General features: G+C 45.1%; 1 protein-coding gene across 1 annotated transcript; it reads left to right on the forward strand.

Annotated features, from left to right (window-relative positions):
• Window positions 1-6,875: 6,875 nt before the first annotated feature.
• On the forward strand, window positions 6,876-18,092 carry Gabarapl2 (GABA type A receptor associated protein like 2). Its single transcript, XM_031341486.1, has 4 exons — window positions 6,876-7,039; window positions 7,348-7,403; window positions 8,872-9,044; window positions 17,493-18,092. The coding sequence occupies exons 1-4, from the start codon at window positions 7,006-7,008 to the stop codon at window positions 17,581-17,583; spliced, it is 354 nt and encodes a 117-aa protein (XP_031197346.1). The 5' UTR covers window positions 6,876-7,005; the 3' UTR covers window positions 17,584-18,092.
• The last annotated feature ends 226 nt before the right edge of the window (window positions 18,093-18,318 follow it).

An 18,318-nucleotide genomic window follows, 5' to 3' on the forward strand; every position in this document is an offset into this window, starting at 1 on the left:
GAGGATCAGAAGTCCAAGGTCATCTTTAGCTACATTGTGAGTTAGATGCCGGAGACTTTGTTTCAATGCAAAAACTCCAAAGTGGTCCATAGTGAAGTCCAGCCATTCAAATAACAAGGCCACAGTCCTAGAACCAGGTACTTTTGTCTTCAAAGTTAGTGCTTTCACTATGCCCCATACCAAGAAAGACAGAAAACAGGAAACAAATCCCCTGGTTATTCAAAGGTTACAAGGTAATTTACTACGCGGCTCCTTCTGTAGTACTTTGTAGGGTATAACGCTGATATTGTTTTCCCCAAAGTTAGCGTTAGCTGATCACTAAAGTGAATACTAAAACCAAGATCTCAGCATGGAAGACAGATTTTACGTGTTTGGAAGTAGGGGGTCTTACTATGTAGCCTGTGCTGGCCCTCAATTTTCCTTTCTCCAGGTCCTCTGCAAGAACAATCAGTGCTCTTAACCATTGGGTCATCTCTCCAGCTCCTACCAACTATATATCTTAATTCTGGAAAGGCTGTCCTCTGACCTCTACATTTCAGTCATGGTGCTCATCTGCATATATATACAAATAATAAATCAATAAATAAATGTAGTATAACATGTAAATAAGCTGGAAAGAGTGGCTGGTTTTTTAGAGGCTCTAGGTTTGACTTTCAGCATCCACATGGTGGCTCACAGCCAACTGTAACTCCAGTCATAGGGGATCCAACAACTTCCGTGGGCACTGCATACACATGGTCCATAGACATACATGCAGGCAAAACACCCATAGACATAAAATTAAAATAAAGGCTTGGCACACAGTTTTGATCCCAGTGTTTAGGAGACAGGCAGTCAGACCTCTGAGTTCCAGGCCAGCCTGGTCTACAGAGTGAGTTCCAGGACAGCCAGGGCTACACAGAGAAACCCTGTCTGGAAAAACAAAACAAAAGACAAACAATAGGCTAGAGAGATGGCTCAGAGGTTAAGAGCACTGGTCTTCCGAAGGCCCTGAGTTCAATGCTTACCACCATCCTTAATGAGATCTGACACCCTCTTCTGGTGTGTTTGAAAACAGCTACAGTGTACTTACATATAATAATAAATAAATCTTTAATAAAAAGACAAATAATAATAATAGGAAATATAAATACATTTTTATTTTCTTAAATATTTATTTATTTAATGTATGTAAGTACACTGTAGGTGTCTTCAGACACACCAGAAGAGGGCATCAGATCCCATTACAGATGGTTGTGAGCCACCATGTGGTTGCTGGGATTTGAACTCAGGACCTTCAGAAGAGCAGTCAGTGCTCTTAACCTCTAAGCCATCTCTCCACCCAATAAATGTATTTTTAAATTAAAAACTAAAAACTGCACTAAAATAACCATTTTGGAATGGCTGGGTGTAATGTAGATTCCTTGGAGTAGTGGTTCTGAGAGTAAGAGAATGTTTGCCTCCAAAGATTCAACAGTAGGAAACATACACTATAGCTAAGTCACCAAAGAGACAGAGGGAGGTGACTGTTAAGAATTTAGAAGTACAAAATGGCTCAGCCTTAGTTGGGTGTGGAGGTGTATACCTTTATTCCCAGAACTGGGGAGGAAGAAGCAGAGGCAGAGGCATGTAGATTTCTGTGAGTCCCAGACAAGCCTGATATTCATTGTGGTCTCCTGTCCCTGATGTTTGCCTCAAAAGATGCTAAAGACGTTTCCTTCCAAGTACACATTTCAGATGGGAATAGTGCCTCATGCCTGGAATCCTAGTGCTTAGAAGGCTGAGATAGGAGGATCAGATGTTTAAGACCAAGCTTGGCTACAAAGCAAGCCTGAGGTCAGCCTGGGCTACATGAAACTATCTCAAACATCCAAGCCAGGCTGGTTCAGTAAGAAAGAATTCTTGTAGCATAAACATGAGGATCGAATCAGTGCTCAGGTAAAAAAAAAAAGCCAGATCAGGATGTGTGTGCCTATAACTTCAGGATGGCTGGGGCTTTGGTGGCTGCTAGCCTAGCTCCAGATTCAATAAGAAACCCTGTCTCAGAGGAATAAATGATGGTATGGGTAGGGAGAGGCCCCTGGTATCCTACTATGACCATCACATGTAGACACATGGGCACATGCATCCACATACATGACTGCATAAACCACATACATAGGAATTCAATGCTGGTCTTGGCTACATTGTCCCTTGGATACAGGAGACCTTGGTCATAAACAAAATTAAACAAAATATCTAAACTAGACGGGCAGTGGTGGCGCACACATTTAGTCCCAGCACTTGGGAGGCAGAGGCAGGCAAATTTCTGAGTTCGAGGCCAGCCTGGTCTACAGAGTGAGTTCCAGGACAGCCAGGGCTATACAAAGAAACTCTGCCTCGAAAAACCAACCAACCAACCAACCAACAACCAACCAAACAAACAGAAGAAACCAACATCCAAACTAGCATCACCACCAACTGTAAAGACAAACAAAATGGACTAAATTGAAATGGAACCCTTAGTTCTTTTCTCTGTCCATCATAGGAACCCCTCTTTGGAGTCTTGGGTCAGGTTAGCACTTCTGCTTCAAGGCTGGCCAGCATTTCTTTTACCTAGTCACTTCCTAGTTCTTTCCTTCAGCCTCATCAGGGAAGTCTATATTTTCCTTCCTGGATTTGTGTTGGCCCCTGGCTGCCACACACTATCCATGTCTGCCTCTGTCTCTATCATTCTATGTCCATTCTATATCCTGTCTTATAGATCTGCTGTGCCTGGTTGATCTATTTCCTACTGCTCCACTTGACTCACCTCAGTTTGCTGCCCCCATGTAGATAGAAGGCATCTAGTGCCTTAGAATATTTAAGAAAGCTAAATGCAATGACCAACACAGATATGCTTTAATGAAGGATGAACTAAAGGAAAAAAGGTGCCAACTGAGCAAATAAGAGAGAAAGATATTGCTTGCCATCAAAGCTGTTGTGGGATGTGCCTGTCTATTGGTTGATGAACAGTGGCTTTCCCCCCAAGAAGTGTACTTAGCTCTTACATACTTTTAAGTGATATACACATGTCTTGGACTAGGATAGTGTGACCAAACTCAGTCAGTCAACAGGTTCTCCAGGGCAGGAGCGAAGATTAGAAAGAAAAAAAAAAAGACCACCAACCAAGGACTGCACATGGAGTGATCTGATTGTTCTGGCAGCATGCGTATAGTAGAGGACTGCAAATTCAATCATCAATAGGAGGAGAGGACCTCGGCCCTGTGAAGGTTCTGTGCCCCTGTGTAGGGGAATGCCAGGGCCAATAAGTGGGAGAGGGTGGGGTGGCAGGCATCGGGAAGGGGGAGGCAACAGGGGTTTGTTTTTGTTTGTTTCTTTGTTTTTTGGAGGGGAAACTGTGAAAGGAGAAAATTACATGTAAATAAAGAAAATATCTAAAAAAAAGGGGGGGGGGCTGGTGAGATGGCTCAGTGGGTAAGAGCGCTGACTGCTCTTCCAAAGGTCCTGAGTTCAAATCCCAGCAACCACATGGTGGCTCACAACCACCCATAATGAGATCTGACACCCTCTTCCGGTACATCTGAAGAGTACTTATTTATAGTAATAAATAAATCAAAAAAAAAAAAAAAAAAGAAAGAAAGAAAGAAAGAAAAAAGTAAGAATAGATAACACTGTAGCATGACCCAACCAGTTCTGAGGCTGAGGCAGGTTTATTTTTTCCCAATCTGCTTTTATACCATTTTAATTACATGCAAGTCATAAGATCAGTTCTAGGTTAAGGAACACAAGCAAGACAATAAACACAAATAGTCAAGGACCAAGTAAGGCAATAAAGAAAGTCCCTTGATCACTGTTTCTAAGGGCTAATCAGGGTGACCAAGATATCTGACCTTACTTCCCCTTCCCAGCCCAAAGTCAAATTCTTGCCTGAAGCCTACTTCTTTGTTCTAGTCCAATATCAGATTCCAGCTTGAGCTTACTTCCTGGTCCTGGCCCAATGTCAAATTCCTGCCTGAAGCCTACTTTCCTGGCCCAAGGTCAAACTCCTGCCAAGCAGCCCCAAAAGCTCTCCATAACATTGACCAGCTTTGAAAAGAGAAGCAGGGATTTTAAGTAAAACTTCTCCCTCACTCCCTTTCTGTAGTATTGGAGACTCGAACTAGGGATTTTGCATGTATTAGGAAAGTACTCTACAACTGAGCTAAATAAACTTCAGGTCCTTAAGCCCATTTGTTGTTCTTGTTTTCTTTTCTTTTTTTTTTTAGTTTTTTCGAGACAGGGTTTCTCTGTGTAGCTCTGGCTATCCTGGAACTCACTCTGTAGACCAGGCTGGCCTTGAACTCAGAAATCCACCTGTCTCTGCCTCCCAAGTGCTGGGATTAAAGGTGTGTGCCACCATTGTTGTTGTTTTCAAGACAGGGTTTGTCTGGGTAGCTCTGGCTGTCCTGGAACTCATTTCTTAGACCAGGCTGTCCTTGAACTTAGAGAGGTAGGATCTGCCTGTCTCTGTCTCCTGAGAGGTGGGGTTTAAGGAGAGCGCCATCACTGCCCAGTTCAGTTCTTTTATTTCATTACAAGGGTCCCAGGGACAAAACTCAAGGATCCTCAGTCTTGGCAGCAAATATTATTACCTGAGTCATCTCACTAGCCCCTGAGAGATATATTTGAAACAGGCTGGTTTTCAACCCCATGTGTACCAGAGGATGACCTTGAATTTCCAACTCTCCTGCCTCCACCTCCTGTCTATTGACTTTGCAGGTGAACAGGGCATAGAGAGGTGCACACCTTTAACTCCGAGACAGATGCAGGTGATTTCTGAGTTCAAGGCCAGATAGGTCTACACGGGCAGTTCCTGGACTGCCAGGCTGTTACACAGAAAAACCCTGTTTCAACAAACAAAACAAACAAACAAACAAGAGATTTTAGGTATAAACCACCAGGCGGATTTATATGTTTCTAGGGATTGAACCCAAGGATTCAGACACGAATCCTGAGCTACTAGCTGAACTAAATCTCCAGCTGAATGATTTGTTTCCTGTTTCTCTTTCTTTGTTTTGTTTATTTTTTGTTTTTGTTTTTGTTTTTTTTCGAGATAGGGTATCTCTGTGTAGCCCTGGCTGTCCTGGAACTCACTCTGCAGTTCAGGTTGGCCTCGAACTCAGAAATCTGCCTGCCTCTGCCTCCCAAGTGCTGGGATTAAAGGTGTGCGCCACCACCGCCCAGCTTCTGTTTCTCTTTCTTACATTGGGGATTTAATCTTTTTCTGTATATGCTCCATCACTGAACTATACTTCCAGGGTAACCTGATCATTTAAAAAATGTCTGAACGAGCTAGGCATGGAGGCAAAGGCCTTTAATTCTGTCACTCAGGAGGCAGAGACAGGCAGATCTCTGAGTTCTAGGTCACCTTGCTCTGCAGAGTGATTTCCTGGATGTCCAGGACTAAATAGAGAAACCCTATCTTGAAAAAAAAAAGTTTGAATGTATTTACAGATCTTCTTAAAAGCTCTGCTTACTTTTTTCTCCTTTTTTTTGGTTTTTCACTCTGTAGACCAGGCTAGCCTTGAACTCAGAAATCCCCCTGCCTTTGCCTCCCAAGTGCTGGGATTAAAGGCGTGCGCCACCACTGCCCGGAGGGTGTTGTCTGTTTTGCTCATGGATTTCTCCCAGTTTCCAGAACAGCATTCTGTTATGTTTGCAACATAACACTCAAAGGATTTTTCATTTCATAGAAGACAAACACCTTGTTGCTCAGACACACAGTGTTTAAAGTTCTTTAAATTACGTTTTTTTTTTTTTTTGGTAAGATTTTCATTATCTTGCATGCATCTGGGTGTGTCTCTGTGTGGAGGCCAAAGTGCATGTCTTGAGGCCAGAAGATAACTTTCGTAAATAGGTTCTCCTCTGTCCCTTGGGTCCTCGGGATTGAACTCAGTCTGGCCGGCTGAGCACCAAGTGCTTTTACCTGCTGAGACCCAAGTCTCTCCCCTTCCCCAGTTGAAAATAACAAAATGCTTTCAGAATGAAGCTATAGCTACAGCATCTGTCAGGAATTTCAACTGTAGGATGACAAGGTTCAAACACAGGCTCTACAGATGCGGCGGATCATAAACACGTGGTCAGGTGCCTGATTAACTGCATATTCATGTTCTGTGTTCACCAGTGCATAAACAGATGGTGACCCAGAGAAGACTTCCCGGATTACTCAGCTACGACTTCCCTGAGGGTAAACCTTAAGGTTTATGCCTAGGGCAGATGACACCCACAGCTCTCCCGGTGAGTACTGAGCCACTCCCACTGCCGGCTCCTTCCCCTAGGGTGTCTCGTGACCATCTCTCCGGAATCCTCCCTGACGGTCTCACTTCGCCTCTGGCCTCTGACCGTTTCTGATAAAGAGTCTCTGTGATCGAGGATATTCCGTTGACTAAATGCATATCTGTGATACTTGTTCATAGATGTTTATGAATGTTTAAAATATGTACTCGTGAGTGGGAAATGAGATTTATTTAAATCAGATTTTAGGTGACACAACTCCTAGACCTCTATCTAGGTGGTCACCAGTACTCATTGCCACACAACGTACTGGTTATCTCTCCAAGCTGAGCTCCCGCCTTGTCACTCAGCCAAAAATTAATAGTCATTTCTCCCCAAAGCCCCAGGCTTCCCTACCAGAGCCCTTTATAAGCGTTCCAAGCTATGAGCCATAACCCGCCTGTCACGCACAATCCTGAAACTTCATTCCAGTCTCTAATTCTTCAAGTCCCCAGTCTCTCTTACAGACTCCCCAGCCACCTACGTCAGTCTCCCTTCCCAGGAGAGCTCCTAGGTCTCCTTTTAGGTCCCGCCCTCTCACGTAATCGCAGTCCACTGAGGCATTTACCAGGCCCGCCGGAAGCCCCGCCCCGGGCGGTTGCTAGGCTCCGGCAGCCGGAAGTCCCGCCTGCCGAGTAGTCGTCGCTGCCGCCGCCGCCGCCTCCGTTGTTGTTGTGGTCGCTTCGCCGAAGTCCACGGCTCAAAGAGCCGGCTCCGTCGCTTCCCGTCGCCATGAAGTGGATGTTTAAGGAGGACCACTCGCTGGGTAAGCGTGGTTGCCCTGGACGGGCCCCGGATTGCGGCCCCTCCCCCACTCCCGCCGCCCTCCGGGGCCCGCTGGGTCGCCAAGGCCCCGGCAGCCTGGCGCCTCCCACGGACCCGTGTCGCCCTCCGCGGATCTCGCTGGGAGTTCCTGAGGGGATCTGCAGCAAGGAACTCGGGGGCTAGGACTCGGGGCGTACACACGCAGGTTGCGGGCGGCGAAGGGCGGACAGGGAGGATGGGGTTCCGGCAGCGGGGGCCGGCCGGTCGGCCGGCAGGTGCGAATGTCAGCCTAGTTTACTTCTTTCCCAGAACATAGATGCGTGGAATCCGCGAAGATCAGAGCGAAGTACCCGGACCGGGTTCCGGTGAGTGTGGACTCTCCGCCCCCTCACCCCACTGTCACCCTTAGCGTCTTGAAGAGGTGTCGGTCGGGCGCGCTAGGCCGCGCAACAGTTGAGAACTTAAGGTCTCCAGGTGTAGCCGGAGACCGGACAGCCTAGGCTTCCGCCGGCCCAAGCTTGGGGCTTCAGGGGCTGGTGCTGTTCAGGGGCACCAGTGCTGAATCTTCCGATCTAGGGCAGCAAGCCGCTTGCAGCCTCTAGGCTCCCTCGCCAATTATGTAAGGAACCGTGTTCTAGGACAGGGCAACAGGTCACTGCCACTTTGGGGAATGATGGTGGAGTGAGACTGTCATTTGGGGTTGGATATGGTAGCATGATCTCAGGATAGTCATCTTTAACTTTGGAACTGTTAACTTTTAGTTTCTCATTACCCTGATTCTGCCATCTTTGCTTGACTAATCTGAAATTCTGTCGTTTTGCCTCTAATCAATAAGTGTGTTGCTTCATTTCTGCTTTCTGCCCTAGTTGGGGAGATGGTTTCTGATATCATTATTGATTTTTTTTTTGGAGGACATAGTATCTTTATTATTGTACCTCTTTGCTTGTAAATAGTTCCTTTGAGAAGTAGGAGGGCAGATGTTAGCTGTTCAGAGAGAAGCAACAGGCCAAATGAAAATCTCTGGCTCTTGGGTGGCTGCAATTGTAGAGCGTTGCCCTTAGTTCATCCGTTCTTTCCAGTGTTGTGTGGGATTTGAATGCTCTAGTAGTGTGGATCTGTGGACTAAGAGACTACAGATGAGCCAGGCGGTGGTGGTGCACGCCTTTAATCCCAGCACTTGAGAGGCAGAGAGGGGTGGATTTCTGAGTTTGAGGCCAGCCTGGTCTACAGAGTGAGTTCCAGGACAGCTCAGGGCTATACAGAGGGGAAAAAAAAAGACTACAGATGAAACCCTAGCCAGATCAGTCTTCATCTGCCTAGATAAAATTTTAGAAAGCTACGAGTGCAGTGAGGTGGTATGTGCCTTAAGTCCCAACATTCAGGTGGCAGAGGCAGGCTGATTTCTGAATTTGGGGACAGCCTGGTCTGCAGAGTAAGTTCCAGGTCATCTGGGACTACTCAGAGAAACCCTGTTAGAGAAAAAGTTAGAAAGCTTTGTAGCTGTGTTTCTCTTACAAATGCTGATATCAGAGATGAGGGATACAATGACATCAGTCAGTTCTGGACCTCCAGAGTGTGGCATAAGCTGTGGGTATATTTATTTACTCACCTGTGCCGTTTCCCACACACTTCCTTATCCAAGCTATGCTCATCAGACTGTGAGGTCCAAGCAGTCCAGCCCCGAGGGTGTGCTGGAGCTCCCTCTCCTTCCCCGTTGCTCCCCTCGCATCTGTTCACAGTGCTGGAAACCAGGCACTAGCCTTTGTGGGTCTCGGGCAAGAGTTACTCTGCTGATGGACAGCATGAGCTTCTGACCTGTCTTGATTTTCCCAGGTAATCGTGGAAAAAGTCTCTGGCTCTCAGATTGTTGACATTGACAAGAGGAAGTACTTGGTCCCATCTGACATCACTGTGGCTCAGTTTATGTGGATCATCAGGAAAAGGATCCAGCTTCCTTCTGAGAAGGCCATCTTCCTGTTTGTGGACAAGACAGTCCCACAGTCCAGGTAAGAAGTGTTTACTAGATAGATGGGCCTGTGGCTTAGAAATCCATTTGCTGCTTATAAACTCAAACCTCGGGAGGTGTTCCGACTACAACTCCTTTCTCTTCCCTTCCTCCCTCCCTCTCTTTCTCTCTTTTGGTTTTTCAAAACCGATTCTCTGTGTAGCCCTGGCTATCCTTGAACTCACTTTTTAGACCAGACTGACCTTGAACTCTGGGAGCTACCTATCTGCTTCCCTGGAAATAGAGTCATGTGCTACCATACCCAACTCTTAATTTGTGTATCAGTAGCTTTAGGGAAAGGCACTAGACCCAAAAAGTATGTGCAGGCTGTTTTAAGAGAATATTAGGAGTTATTTGATGTATATGAGTATGTGTTCCTGTATGTGTAAAGGTCAGAGGACAACATCTGGAGTTCTCTGCTTTCACATTAGCTCTCAGGTTGTAGGGCTTGCTGACTAGAGCTTTTACTTAGCCTTCTAGCATATGTTTGGAGCCAGGGTCTCTCACTGAACTTTGAGTTTACTGATCTAAATGCAGGTCCCCATGCTCACACGGAGAGTACTTTACTGAGTCATCTCCCCAGACCCCAGATCTGGACTTTAACATGCACCAATTCTAGCCTCCCAAAAGTTGACTAAGATACCCACTGTTGGCCTCTGCCCTCCACATACACATGTGCAAACCCCATGCCCTAACAAATTACTCAGAAATCCTTCACAGCTTTCTTGGGCTTAAGCCATAGGCAGCACTGAGGTCTGCAGTAAGGGTTCCATCTATTGATTCATGTAAACTGGTCCCCTTTACCTCTGCCAGGGATCAGAACTTGGGCAGGGGCTATTACAGTCTGTAGTTCTGGTGTAGCTCACAGCCTGGGTTTAGCTCCCCTGTAGAAAGGAAAATAGACTAGTTTGGTTGAAACTTGGTTACACCTCTTCCATTAATGATTGGGCATTTTAAAACCCTGAGTCAGATTTCAGCCCTCATGTGTCTCCTCAGTGTTAATTCCTTATTTTAGTGACCTAACCTAGGTTTTGGGGCTAGCCTAGTTTGTTGAAACACGATTCACTGAAAACTAGAAAAGATGCCAGGTGTGGGGACACACACGCACACGCATAGCTCTTAGTTTGAAGCAAGAGGCAAGAGGATTGGGAATTAAAGAATACCCTGGGCTATACAATCACCCTGTCTCAAAAAATAAAAAATAAAAAAATAAAAGAAAAAAAAGGGAAAGAAAAAGTCCCCAAAGAGACCTAAGTCAAATTGTATACATTATCGAAGGTGAAAGACTGGCTATTGTCTTGGTACAATTTCTTTCTCTCTCTTTTTTTTTTTTTTTTTTTTTTGAGACAGGGTTTCTTTGTATAGCCTTGGCTGTCCTGGAACTCACTCTGTAGACCAGGCTGGCCTTGAACTCAGAAAACCACCTGCCTCTGCCCCCCAAGTGCACACCTTTAATCCTAGATTTAATCTAGGATTAAAGGTGTGCACCACCACTGCCCGGTGGTAGTAGAGATGAAGGACAGGCGAATAGAAGAAGCTTCAGTAAAGACAATAAATACTTGGCCTAAGGAATCTCAGAGCTGGAGCCACTGGGTGCTCCTTGGCTGTTAGCAATAGCTCTGGGGGGTCTTGTCATCCCTTGGCCCCTCTCAGCCTTCATTCAGAGGCTCTTGAGTAGTGTGTTGATGGTTGTGCACTTTACCAGGAGGAAGCTGGGGCATCTTCTGGGTCATTCTGCTCCACTCACCGTAAAAGGGGAAGTAACTCCTTTATAGTTTCTAGACCTTGCACAGCACCTTGGTGATTCTGCTTTCCTACCTCTGCAGAGGAAGTAGGGAACTAGCAGCAATGGCGCTGGCTTAGTGTCCTTAAGGCCTGTCCTCTGGCACAGTGGTCAGCAGCAGGGATCCAGTTCAGGGCTTTGTCTTGCCAAGCAAGTGTTCTACAGAGTCATGTACTCAGCCCCCTGGTACTTGTAGAAGGAATGGAAGGGGCTTCTGAAGAAATTAAGCTTTCTCTAATGGACCTATAGCTTCTAGTGATTGGAATGGCTTATGTCTCATCACACATTTTTCCCTGTTGTCCATGAAGTATAAATTGATTGGAAGTGAAGTGGTTCTTGGAGCAACAGAGGCTGCATCAGATCCATTTTTACTCCAGGCTCTTTCTAGAAAACCACATGAGACCATTTTTTGTTGTTGTGTTTTTTTTTTTTTTTTTTCCCTGAGACAGGGTTTCTCTATGTAGCCCTGGCTGTCCTGGAACTCACTCTGTAGAGCAGGCTGGCCTGGAACTCAGAAATCTGCCTGCTTCTACCTGCTGAGTGCTGGGACTAAAGGCGTGCGCCACCACTGCCCAGCTCAGATGAGAGCATTTTTATTTTCTCTTGTTTGCCTTTCTGTTCTGCTGGGTCTACCCTAAAGCAGGTTACATTTGCCTGAAGGACTGAGTGATCAGAACCCCAGAAACCAAATTCTGGTTCTTCAGGAGAGAACACCAAAGTCCTTAGTACTTAAAGTCTCAGTTACTGACTTCTTGCCCTATAGGCCAATCTGTATTTATTTGGGAGTTTTAAAAAACATTTGTTGCTGGGGTGTCATGGTGCATGCAGGTGGATCTCTGTAAGTTCCAGACAGCCTAGTCTATGCTGTGAATTCCAGGATAGCCAGGGCTATGTAGAAAGTACCTGTTTTAAACAAACAAAAAGGGAAAGAGAGAGATGGCTGGACAGATGGCTCAGGGGTTAAGAGCACTGACTACTTTCCGAGGGTCCCGAGTTCAATTCCCAGCAACCATATGGTAGCTTATAACCATCTGTAATGGGATCTGATGCCCTTTTCTGGTGTGTCTGAAGACAGCTACAGTGTACTTACATATAATAATAAATAAATCTTAAAAAAATTAAAACAAAACAAAACAAAAAAGGTTTTAGAGCCAGGGCAGTGCTGACTGCATGCCTTTAATCCAGGTACTTGGAAGCACAGGTTGGTGAATCTCTTGAGTTCAAGGCCAGCCTGCTGAATTTTAGGACAGCTAAGGCTACACAGAGAAATCCTGTTTTGGAAAAAACAAAACAAAATGTATTTGTTAGCCAAGTTTGGGGTAATAGACACTTGTAGTTCTAGTTCTCAGAAGTCTAAGGCAGGAGGAAACCACCCTGGAGGATACAGTGAGACCTCCACCAAAAATCAAATCCCAAACCCAAATTGGAGTATAAACAAAAGAGGCATGTGGCATTTCAGACCCATGTAAATGTCAGCATCCTTCGGAGCCCAAAGGAAACTACAGTGGGGTCCCTTGCCTAAAGCTGGTAGTGACTCAGCTTCACCATCTCCTCAAAGTCAGCTAGTGTCCTTAGGGAAGCCTGGAGCCTCCTTAAACCTTCATGCTGTGCTTGCAGCTTGCACAGTGGCTGGGGAGATGAGCAGAGAGAGAAGGAATCCAGGCACTCTGGAGCCCTGGTCCTTCCTGCTATGATTGACAGACTGCAGAGGAGCAGCGGTGATTGACTAGAGTGCACTGGTTATGGGTAGAGCTGAGCCCTGGGCTAAGCATGGAGAGTGGAGGGGTAGTATCCAGTATCCTAGTATTAAATTCAGATGCTGTACATATGCAGAGGCAAACTAGTAAGAGGTTTGCCTTTGTTTTTCAAGTTCCTGTTTTTGTTTTTTAAAAAAGTGGGATCTCAGCTGCCTTTTCTTTCTCTCCTGTTTTTGGGACTCTACATACCTCTTAGTGGTCCTTGAACTCAACATGTAAACCAGGCTGGCCTCAAACTCAGAAGTGTGCCTGCCTCTGCCTCCTGTACTAAAATTAAAGGCATGCACCACCAGGCCGTGCCTCAACTGCCTGTTTTATGTAGTATCAGAAAGTTGAATTCTCTCCTAAGTATTTCCAGAATCTGCCTCAGCACAGAAGAGGAACTAACTATGCCTATGTGCAGACAGAACTGAGAAAGACATTGGTCTACAAGTTTCCCAGTCGTGGTAGTAGAGGGGAAACCCAGGTCTGCTAATAGTCTTTGCTCTTTGTTTAGAGCAGTTTAAAGTAGAAACAGGAAGCTGAGTGTTGTGGTGCACATCTTTAATCCCAGTGCAGAAGACAGGGAGGCAGAGCTCTGAGTTCAAGGCCAGTTTGGTCTACATAGTGAATTCCAGGACTGGCAGAGTTACATAGAGACTGTCTCAAAAATAATAAGACAACAAAAAATAAAAATGGGTGTGTTATAAACTTAACAATTGTGTGATCATTTCTGGGTAAACACTTCTCTCAGAAATGGCTATTGGTCTGGTGAAGGTACCTCAGCAGGTAGAGGTGCTTGCCTCCAAGCTTGATGGCAAGCTGAGTTTGATCTCTGGAACTTACATTGTACAAGGGGAGAAGTGAATCATACAGACTGTCCTGACCTGTACATACACACAACAGTTTTTTTGTTTGTTTGTTTTGTTTTTTGTTTTTTTCTAGACAGGGTTTTGGCTGTTCTGGAACTCACTCTGTAGACCAGGCTGGCCTCAAACTCAGCCTCTGCCTCCCAAGTGCTGGGATTAAAGGCATGCACCACCACTGCCCGGCAAAAACAGTTGTTTTAAAAGAAAAGAAAGGTGTGTTTTGGGAGTGGCAGAAGATTGTCAGAGAAACATCTGACAAGGAGTAGTCAGTTCTGTGTATTTTGGTTTGGATCCCGTTACACTTTCACTTCACAAGCAGTGCCTTTCAAGGTTTACTGTGATAGTGGTCACTGATTCCTTCCTCGTCCCACTGTCCTGCTTTGTTGAAAGACAGCATAACACATGAGCTGCATGGCAGATGGCTGGCCAGGTGGTCATCACTCCAGCCTATTTATGACTCAGTATCTCCATGGTCTGTCTTTGGTTGAGAGTTGAAGGCAATTCCACTATGAGAGGGTGCTCACATGAGCCCTAGGTCAGCTTTCCTCAGTTCACAGGACTATTGAGAAGCTAAAAGCTAATGCCATAGCTAGTCCTGACCTGGTTCTTACTGAGACGTGGCTTTTTACTATTGGTCAGTTCCTCCACTGAAGAAACAGCATTGCCTGCATCTTTGTGACTTGAGTGGAGGCAGGGAGCAGCCTTTGGGGAATAACTGGGATTCGTTTTACTTAGTGTTTGAGACATTTCACCATAGATTGGGTCCTTGGTTTGCATTTGCCACCAGCATTTTCCATTTCCTTTTTTTAAAAGATTTCTTATTATACATAAGTGCACTGTAGCTGTCTTTAGATACACCAGAAGAGGGCATCAGATCTCATTATGGGTGGTTGTTAGCCACCATGTGGTTGCTGGGATTTGAACTCAGGACCTTTGGAAGAGCAGTCAGTGCTCTTACCACTGAGCCATCTCGCCAGCCTCACATTTTCCGTTTCTTAATTCATCAGAATCAAGAGTTTAGAAGGTGGCGTGGCCCCCATATCCACAGTGTTGTGCTTTGTAGATGCTGCAGCACTAGAGTGCATTGCACTGAAGGCTTTGAGTGTCTTCTGTATACCCTTCTCAGTACCTTAGGTAGGAAGCCTTGGAATTGTAGTGTGGCATACTTGATCTAACTGTCCAGCAGGTCTGGGTAGCTTGCCTGGCAGATATGTTAGAGCTGCCTCAGCTTTAGGACTTCTGACCATTCTGACAGCCAGCTCAGTGTAAGTGCTCAGGTCTTGACTCAGAGGGAAGATCATCCGCCCTGAGGTTTATAAAACCTGTCATAGACTAACATGCCTGCTTCTGCTTCATTTGAGTGAACTTTTTTTTTGATGGGACGTTTGTTAGTCTGTATGAGGCACACTGTTCTGAGGAAGATCTTTGCCAAAGGTACAAGGATCTAGTGGTAGGTCATTGGGATAGGCCTACCTGTGTATTCACTTGGGGACAGTACAGGTCTACAGACAGTGATAAGTGTTTTCTAGCTAGGTGGTGGTGCACACCTTTAATTACAGCACTTGGGAGGCAGAGCCAGATGGATTTGAGTTCAAAGCCAGACCTGTTACAGTTCAATTTCCAGGATAGCCAGACCACAGATGAAGTGGGTGAAGAACTTGGGTCCTACCCACCACAGGATATTTGACTCACGTCATTCATAAGTTCTGATTTCATTTCATTCATGGAGATGCTTATAAAGCTCTCTAGAGATCCCAAAGGCAGCCTAGATTGAAAATCAACACAGTAGGTGTTCTCATGAACCAGCTTTCTTCCACACCAGGACTGGGCTGTCCATAGAAATGGCGTGCAAATCTATGTGGGTTTTAAAAATTCTAGCTGCTCCTTTAATACTCAACAAGTTGAACATAGGTAAACTTGCCCAGTGTGGTGGTGCACATCTTTAATCTCTGCACCAGGCAGAGACAGAGGATCACAGGGTTCAAGGCCAGCCTGGTTTACACGAGTTGTCATTTCAACATGTAACCAAACTTGCTTTATTTGAAATCTTGTGTTTTTCCACTTAGCAAAACTCAGTTCAAATGCCACATTTCAGTTGCTGAATAAAGCTGGTGATTTCTGTTTTAGAAGTAGCCAGATAGGGTTTTCTTCCCTTAACTGTGGGGATTTTGATTAAACAATACTGTTCAGAGAGGTTTGTCCTCTTTTTGTTTGTTTTAGACTTTAATTTGTGCGCTAGAGTTTTACCCTAATGTATACATGTGTGCACTGTGTGTGTGTCTGCTGCCCATGGAGGTCATAAAAGGGTATCAGATTCTCTGGCACTGGAGTTATAGATGGTTGTGGACTGCCATGTGGGTGCTGGGAACAGAACCTGGGTCTTCTGCAAGAGCAGCAAGTGCTCTTAATTGCTGAACCATCTCTCCAGACCATCCAGAGAGTTATTTCACAAATTAAAGAAGGCCTCATACCAAGAGCTGTTGTGATTGGAGAATACAACAGGCTTTTATCCATATTCATCCCCCACATTATTATTAGTATTTTTTGTTTTGTTTTTTAAGACAGGGTTTCTCTGTGTAGCCCTAGCTGTCCTGTAACTAATTCTGTAGACCAGGCTGGCCTCCAAATCCCCCAGATTAATCTACCTACATAGTCACTCATGCTAAGCTTGCAAATGGGGTGGGAAGTGTAAGACAAAAGCAGAAACTCCCCCTAGATCATTGTGCTGTGTCCCTTTTTTACATACTGGTCACAGTCAAAAACCAGCAACGAAGGCAGGGAGGAATCGCTCCTTCAGAGTTGAGATCCTGAATCCCTCTGTGTTTTCTCCATTGGCCCTTGGTATGCAATGTATTTGCTTGTTTTGGAGACAAGGTCTTATGTAGCAAGGCTGGCCTATAATTTGATATGGAGCCACAAATGACCTTGAATTTACAATCCTCAGGGCTGGGATTACAGGTTTGAGCCACCACTCCGAGGCTTTTTTATGCAGTGTGGAGTGGGGTGGGATAGGGTGGGGTCTGGTCTGAACCCATGTTGTGAGTTGAGAGTATACTATGTGGGTATACTCAACTCTACCAGCTGAGCTACATCTCTGCTGTGTCCATATTTAAACAACTTGTAGCACAGCAACTTGTTCTAGGGTCAGCATCTTCCTGCTGGTACTGGTTGACTTCATGAGCATGGTCATGTGGCCAATGCTTGTATGCGGTTGCAGTAAGTGTTACTACTCTCATTGAGACAACTCAGTTTCCTGGCAGAGAACTAGCTTAGCTGTCTACTGCAGTCTGTTTTGCAGCATAAGGCAAGCTGGTTTTCCACCCACATGTTTAGTTTAAGGAATCCTATTTTTGGAGGTTCTTTGGAAGCTTGAGCAGTCTTATTACATTTTATTCTTTTGAAATAATGGGGATCCAGCCTAGGCCTTCACTCCTGTTGGGCAAGCACTCTACCACTGAAGTATGTCCCTGACCTAGGGAAGGTTTCTTTGGCTCCCAGATACCGTGGGAGCTTTGCATTGTGCATAAGGAACTCTGATCATAGTCTATAAGATCTCTGGGGACTTAAGTGTGTTCATAGTAAGGATCCACTTGTATCTTTGACGTTGAGCCTGAGTTATAAATATTAAATAAATACTCTGAAGAAAAGAATCCAACATGTTCACTGTGACAAGGGTCTTTCACAGTGTGGGGATGATCCCTTCAATTTCCAAGGAGTTGGCTTCCTTACAGGCTTCAACATGAGTGCGGGGATTTTAGGCATGTGCTGTACCTGGATCCTAATTTGTTGTAATCTCTGCCCTCTTTCTGTGCTGCTAGAAATTCAGCCCAAAGCTCTGTGCCTGCTAGGCTAGGGCTGTCACTAGGCCACCCTTCAGCCCATCTTCAGTTTTCCATGGCTCTGTGTTCTTTCTCCAATAGAGCAGATTGCAGGTCACAGCAGGTACCTGAATTATTTTTACCTCCCAACTACCAACCACAAAGCTCCTTATGCTTAGGCCTCATTTTTCCTCTTGATACCTGGACTCAATTCTCAATAATTTTTTTTTTTTCTCTTTCAAGCCTAACTATGGGACAGCTTTACGAGAAGGAAAAAGACGAAGATGGATTCTTGTATGTGGCCTACAGCGGAGAGAACACTTTTGGCTTCTGAGGCCCTTGCTGGGCTAGGTGCACCCTTCCTGCTTGTGTATCTTGTAAATAACTGGCTGTTCTCAGTTAGTCCGCCAGAGCCTCCACACAGACCTACTAGTGCGTTTGTAACTGGATTTATTCTTAATATATTGGAAGGTTTTGTTTCCTTAGATTAGTAAATTATCATACAGAGTTTTATTTTCAGTTTTCTTTTTGTGCACTGTCCTCATGGCTATATGCTCCAGGGAACCCATCCTTTGGAACTCATATTTAATGAAGATAATTCCATAATGAAGGGAATTAGGTGTGATAGTAAAGTGAAAAGGAGGAGCTGATGCAGAGTTCTGGATTATGTTCAAAGTGTTAGATGGCTAAGTATTAAAAGCATCCAAATTAAATCCTTAGCAATCAGAACACTTGCTTCACTAGATTTTGCCAACTGCAAATCATGTTGGACTGAGCTAATCTGTTCTTCTTTCTGAAACTATTAAGGTAAATAATTAACAATAAAGCCTCCTTATAAAGGCATCACGGTGTGACCATGTCCATCATTCACCTCCATGAGTCAGGAATGGCTCCTGCCCGTCAGGCTTGGAGAAGGGCTTGCAGGTGGCACAGGCTTAGCCTAGGATGGGAAGTGGTGGCTGGTATCAAAAAGGGATTAGTTTTTCCAAGGTTAATACAGTCATAGGTTCAGATTTCAGGACTGTGTAAAAAGATATATACTGCAAAGTCTCGCTTCTACCATTTTTTC

The sequence above is a fragment of the Mastomys coucha genome, unplaced genomic scaffold, assembly GCF_008632895.1.
Source record: "Mastomys coucha isolate ucsf_1 unplaced genomic scaffold, UCSF_Mcou_1 pScaffold22, whole genome shotgun sequence".
NCBI classification, from domain to species: domain Eukaryota; kingdom Metazoa; phylum Chordata; class Mammalia; order Rodentia; family Muridae; genus Mastomys; species Mastomys coucha.

Excerpts from the sequence above, each read along its gene's own strand:
- Gabarapl2 (XM_031341486.1), top strand. The coding sequence starts at position 7,006 with ATGAAGTGGATGTTTAAGGAGGACCACTCGCTGG. Across the intron at positions 7,040-7,347 it reads TAAGGAGGACCACTCGCTGG|AACATAGATGCGTGGAATCC; the intron begins GTAAGCGTGGTT and ends CTTCTTTCCCAG. Across the intron at positions 9,045-17,492 it reads AAGACAGTCCCACAGTCCAG|CCTAACTATGGGACAGCTTT; the intron begins GTAAGAAGTGTT and ends TTCTCTTTCAAG.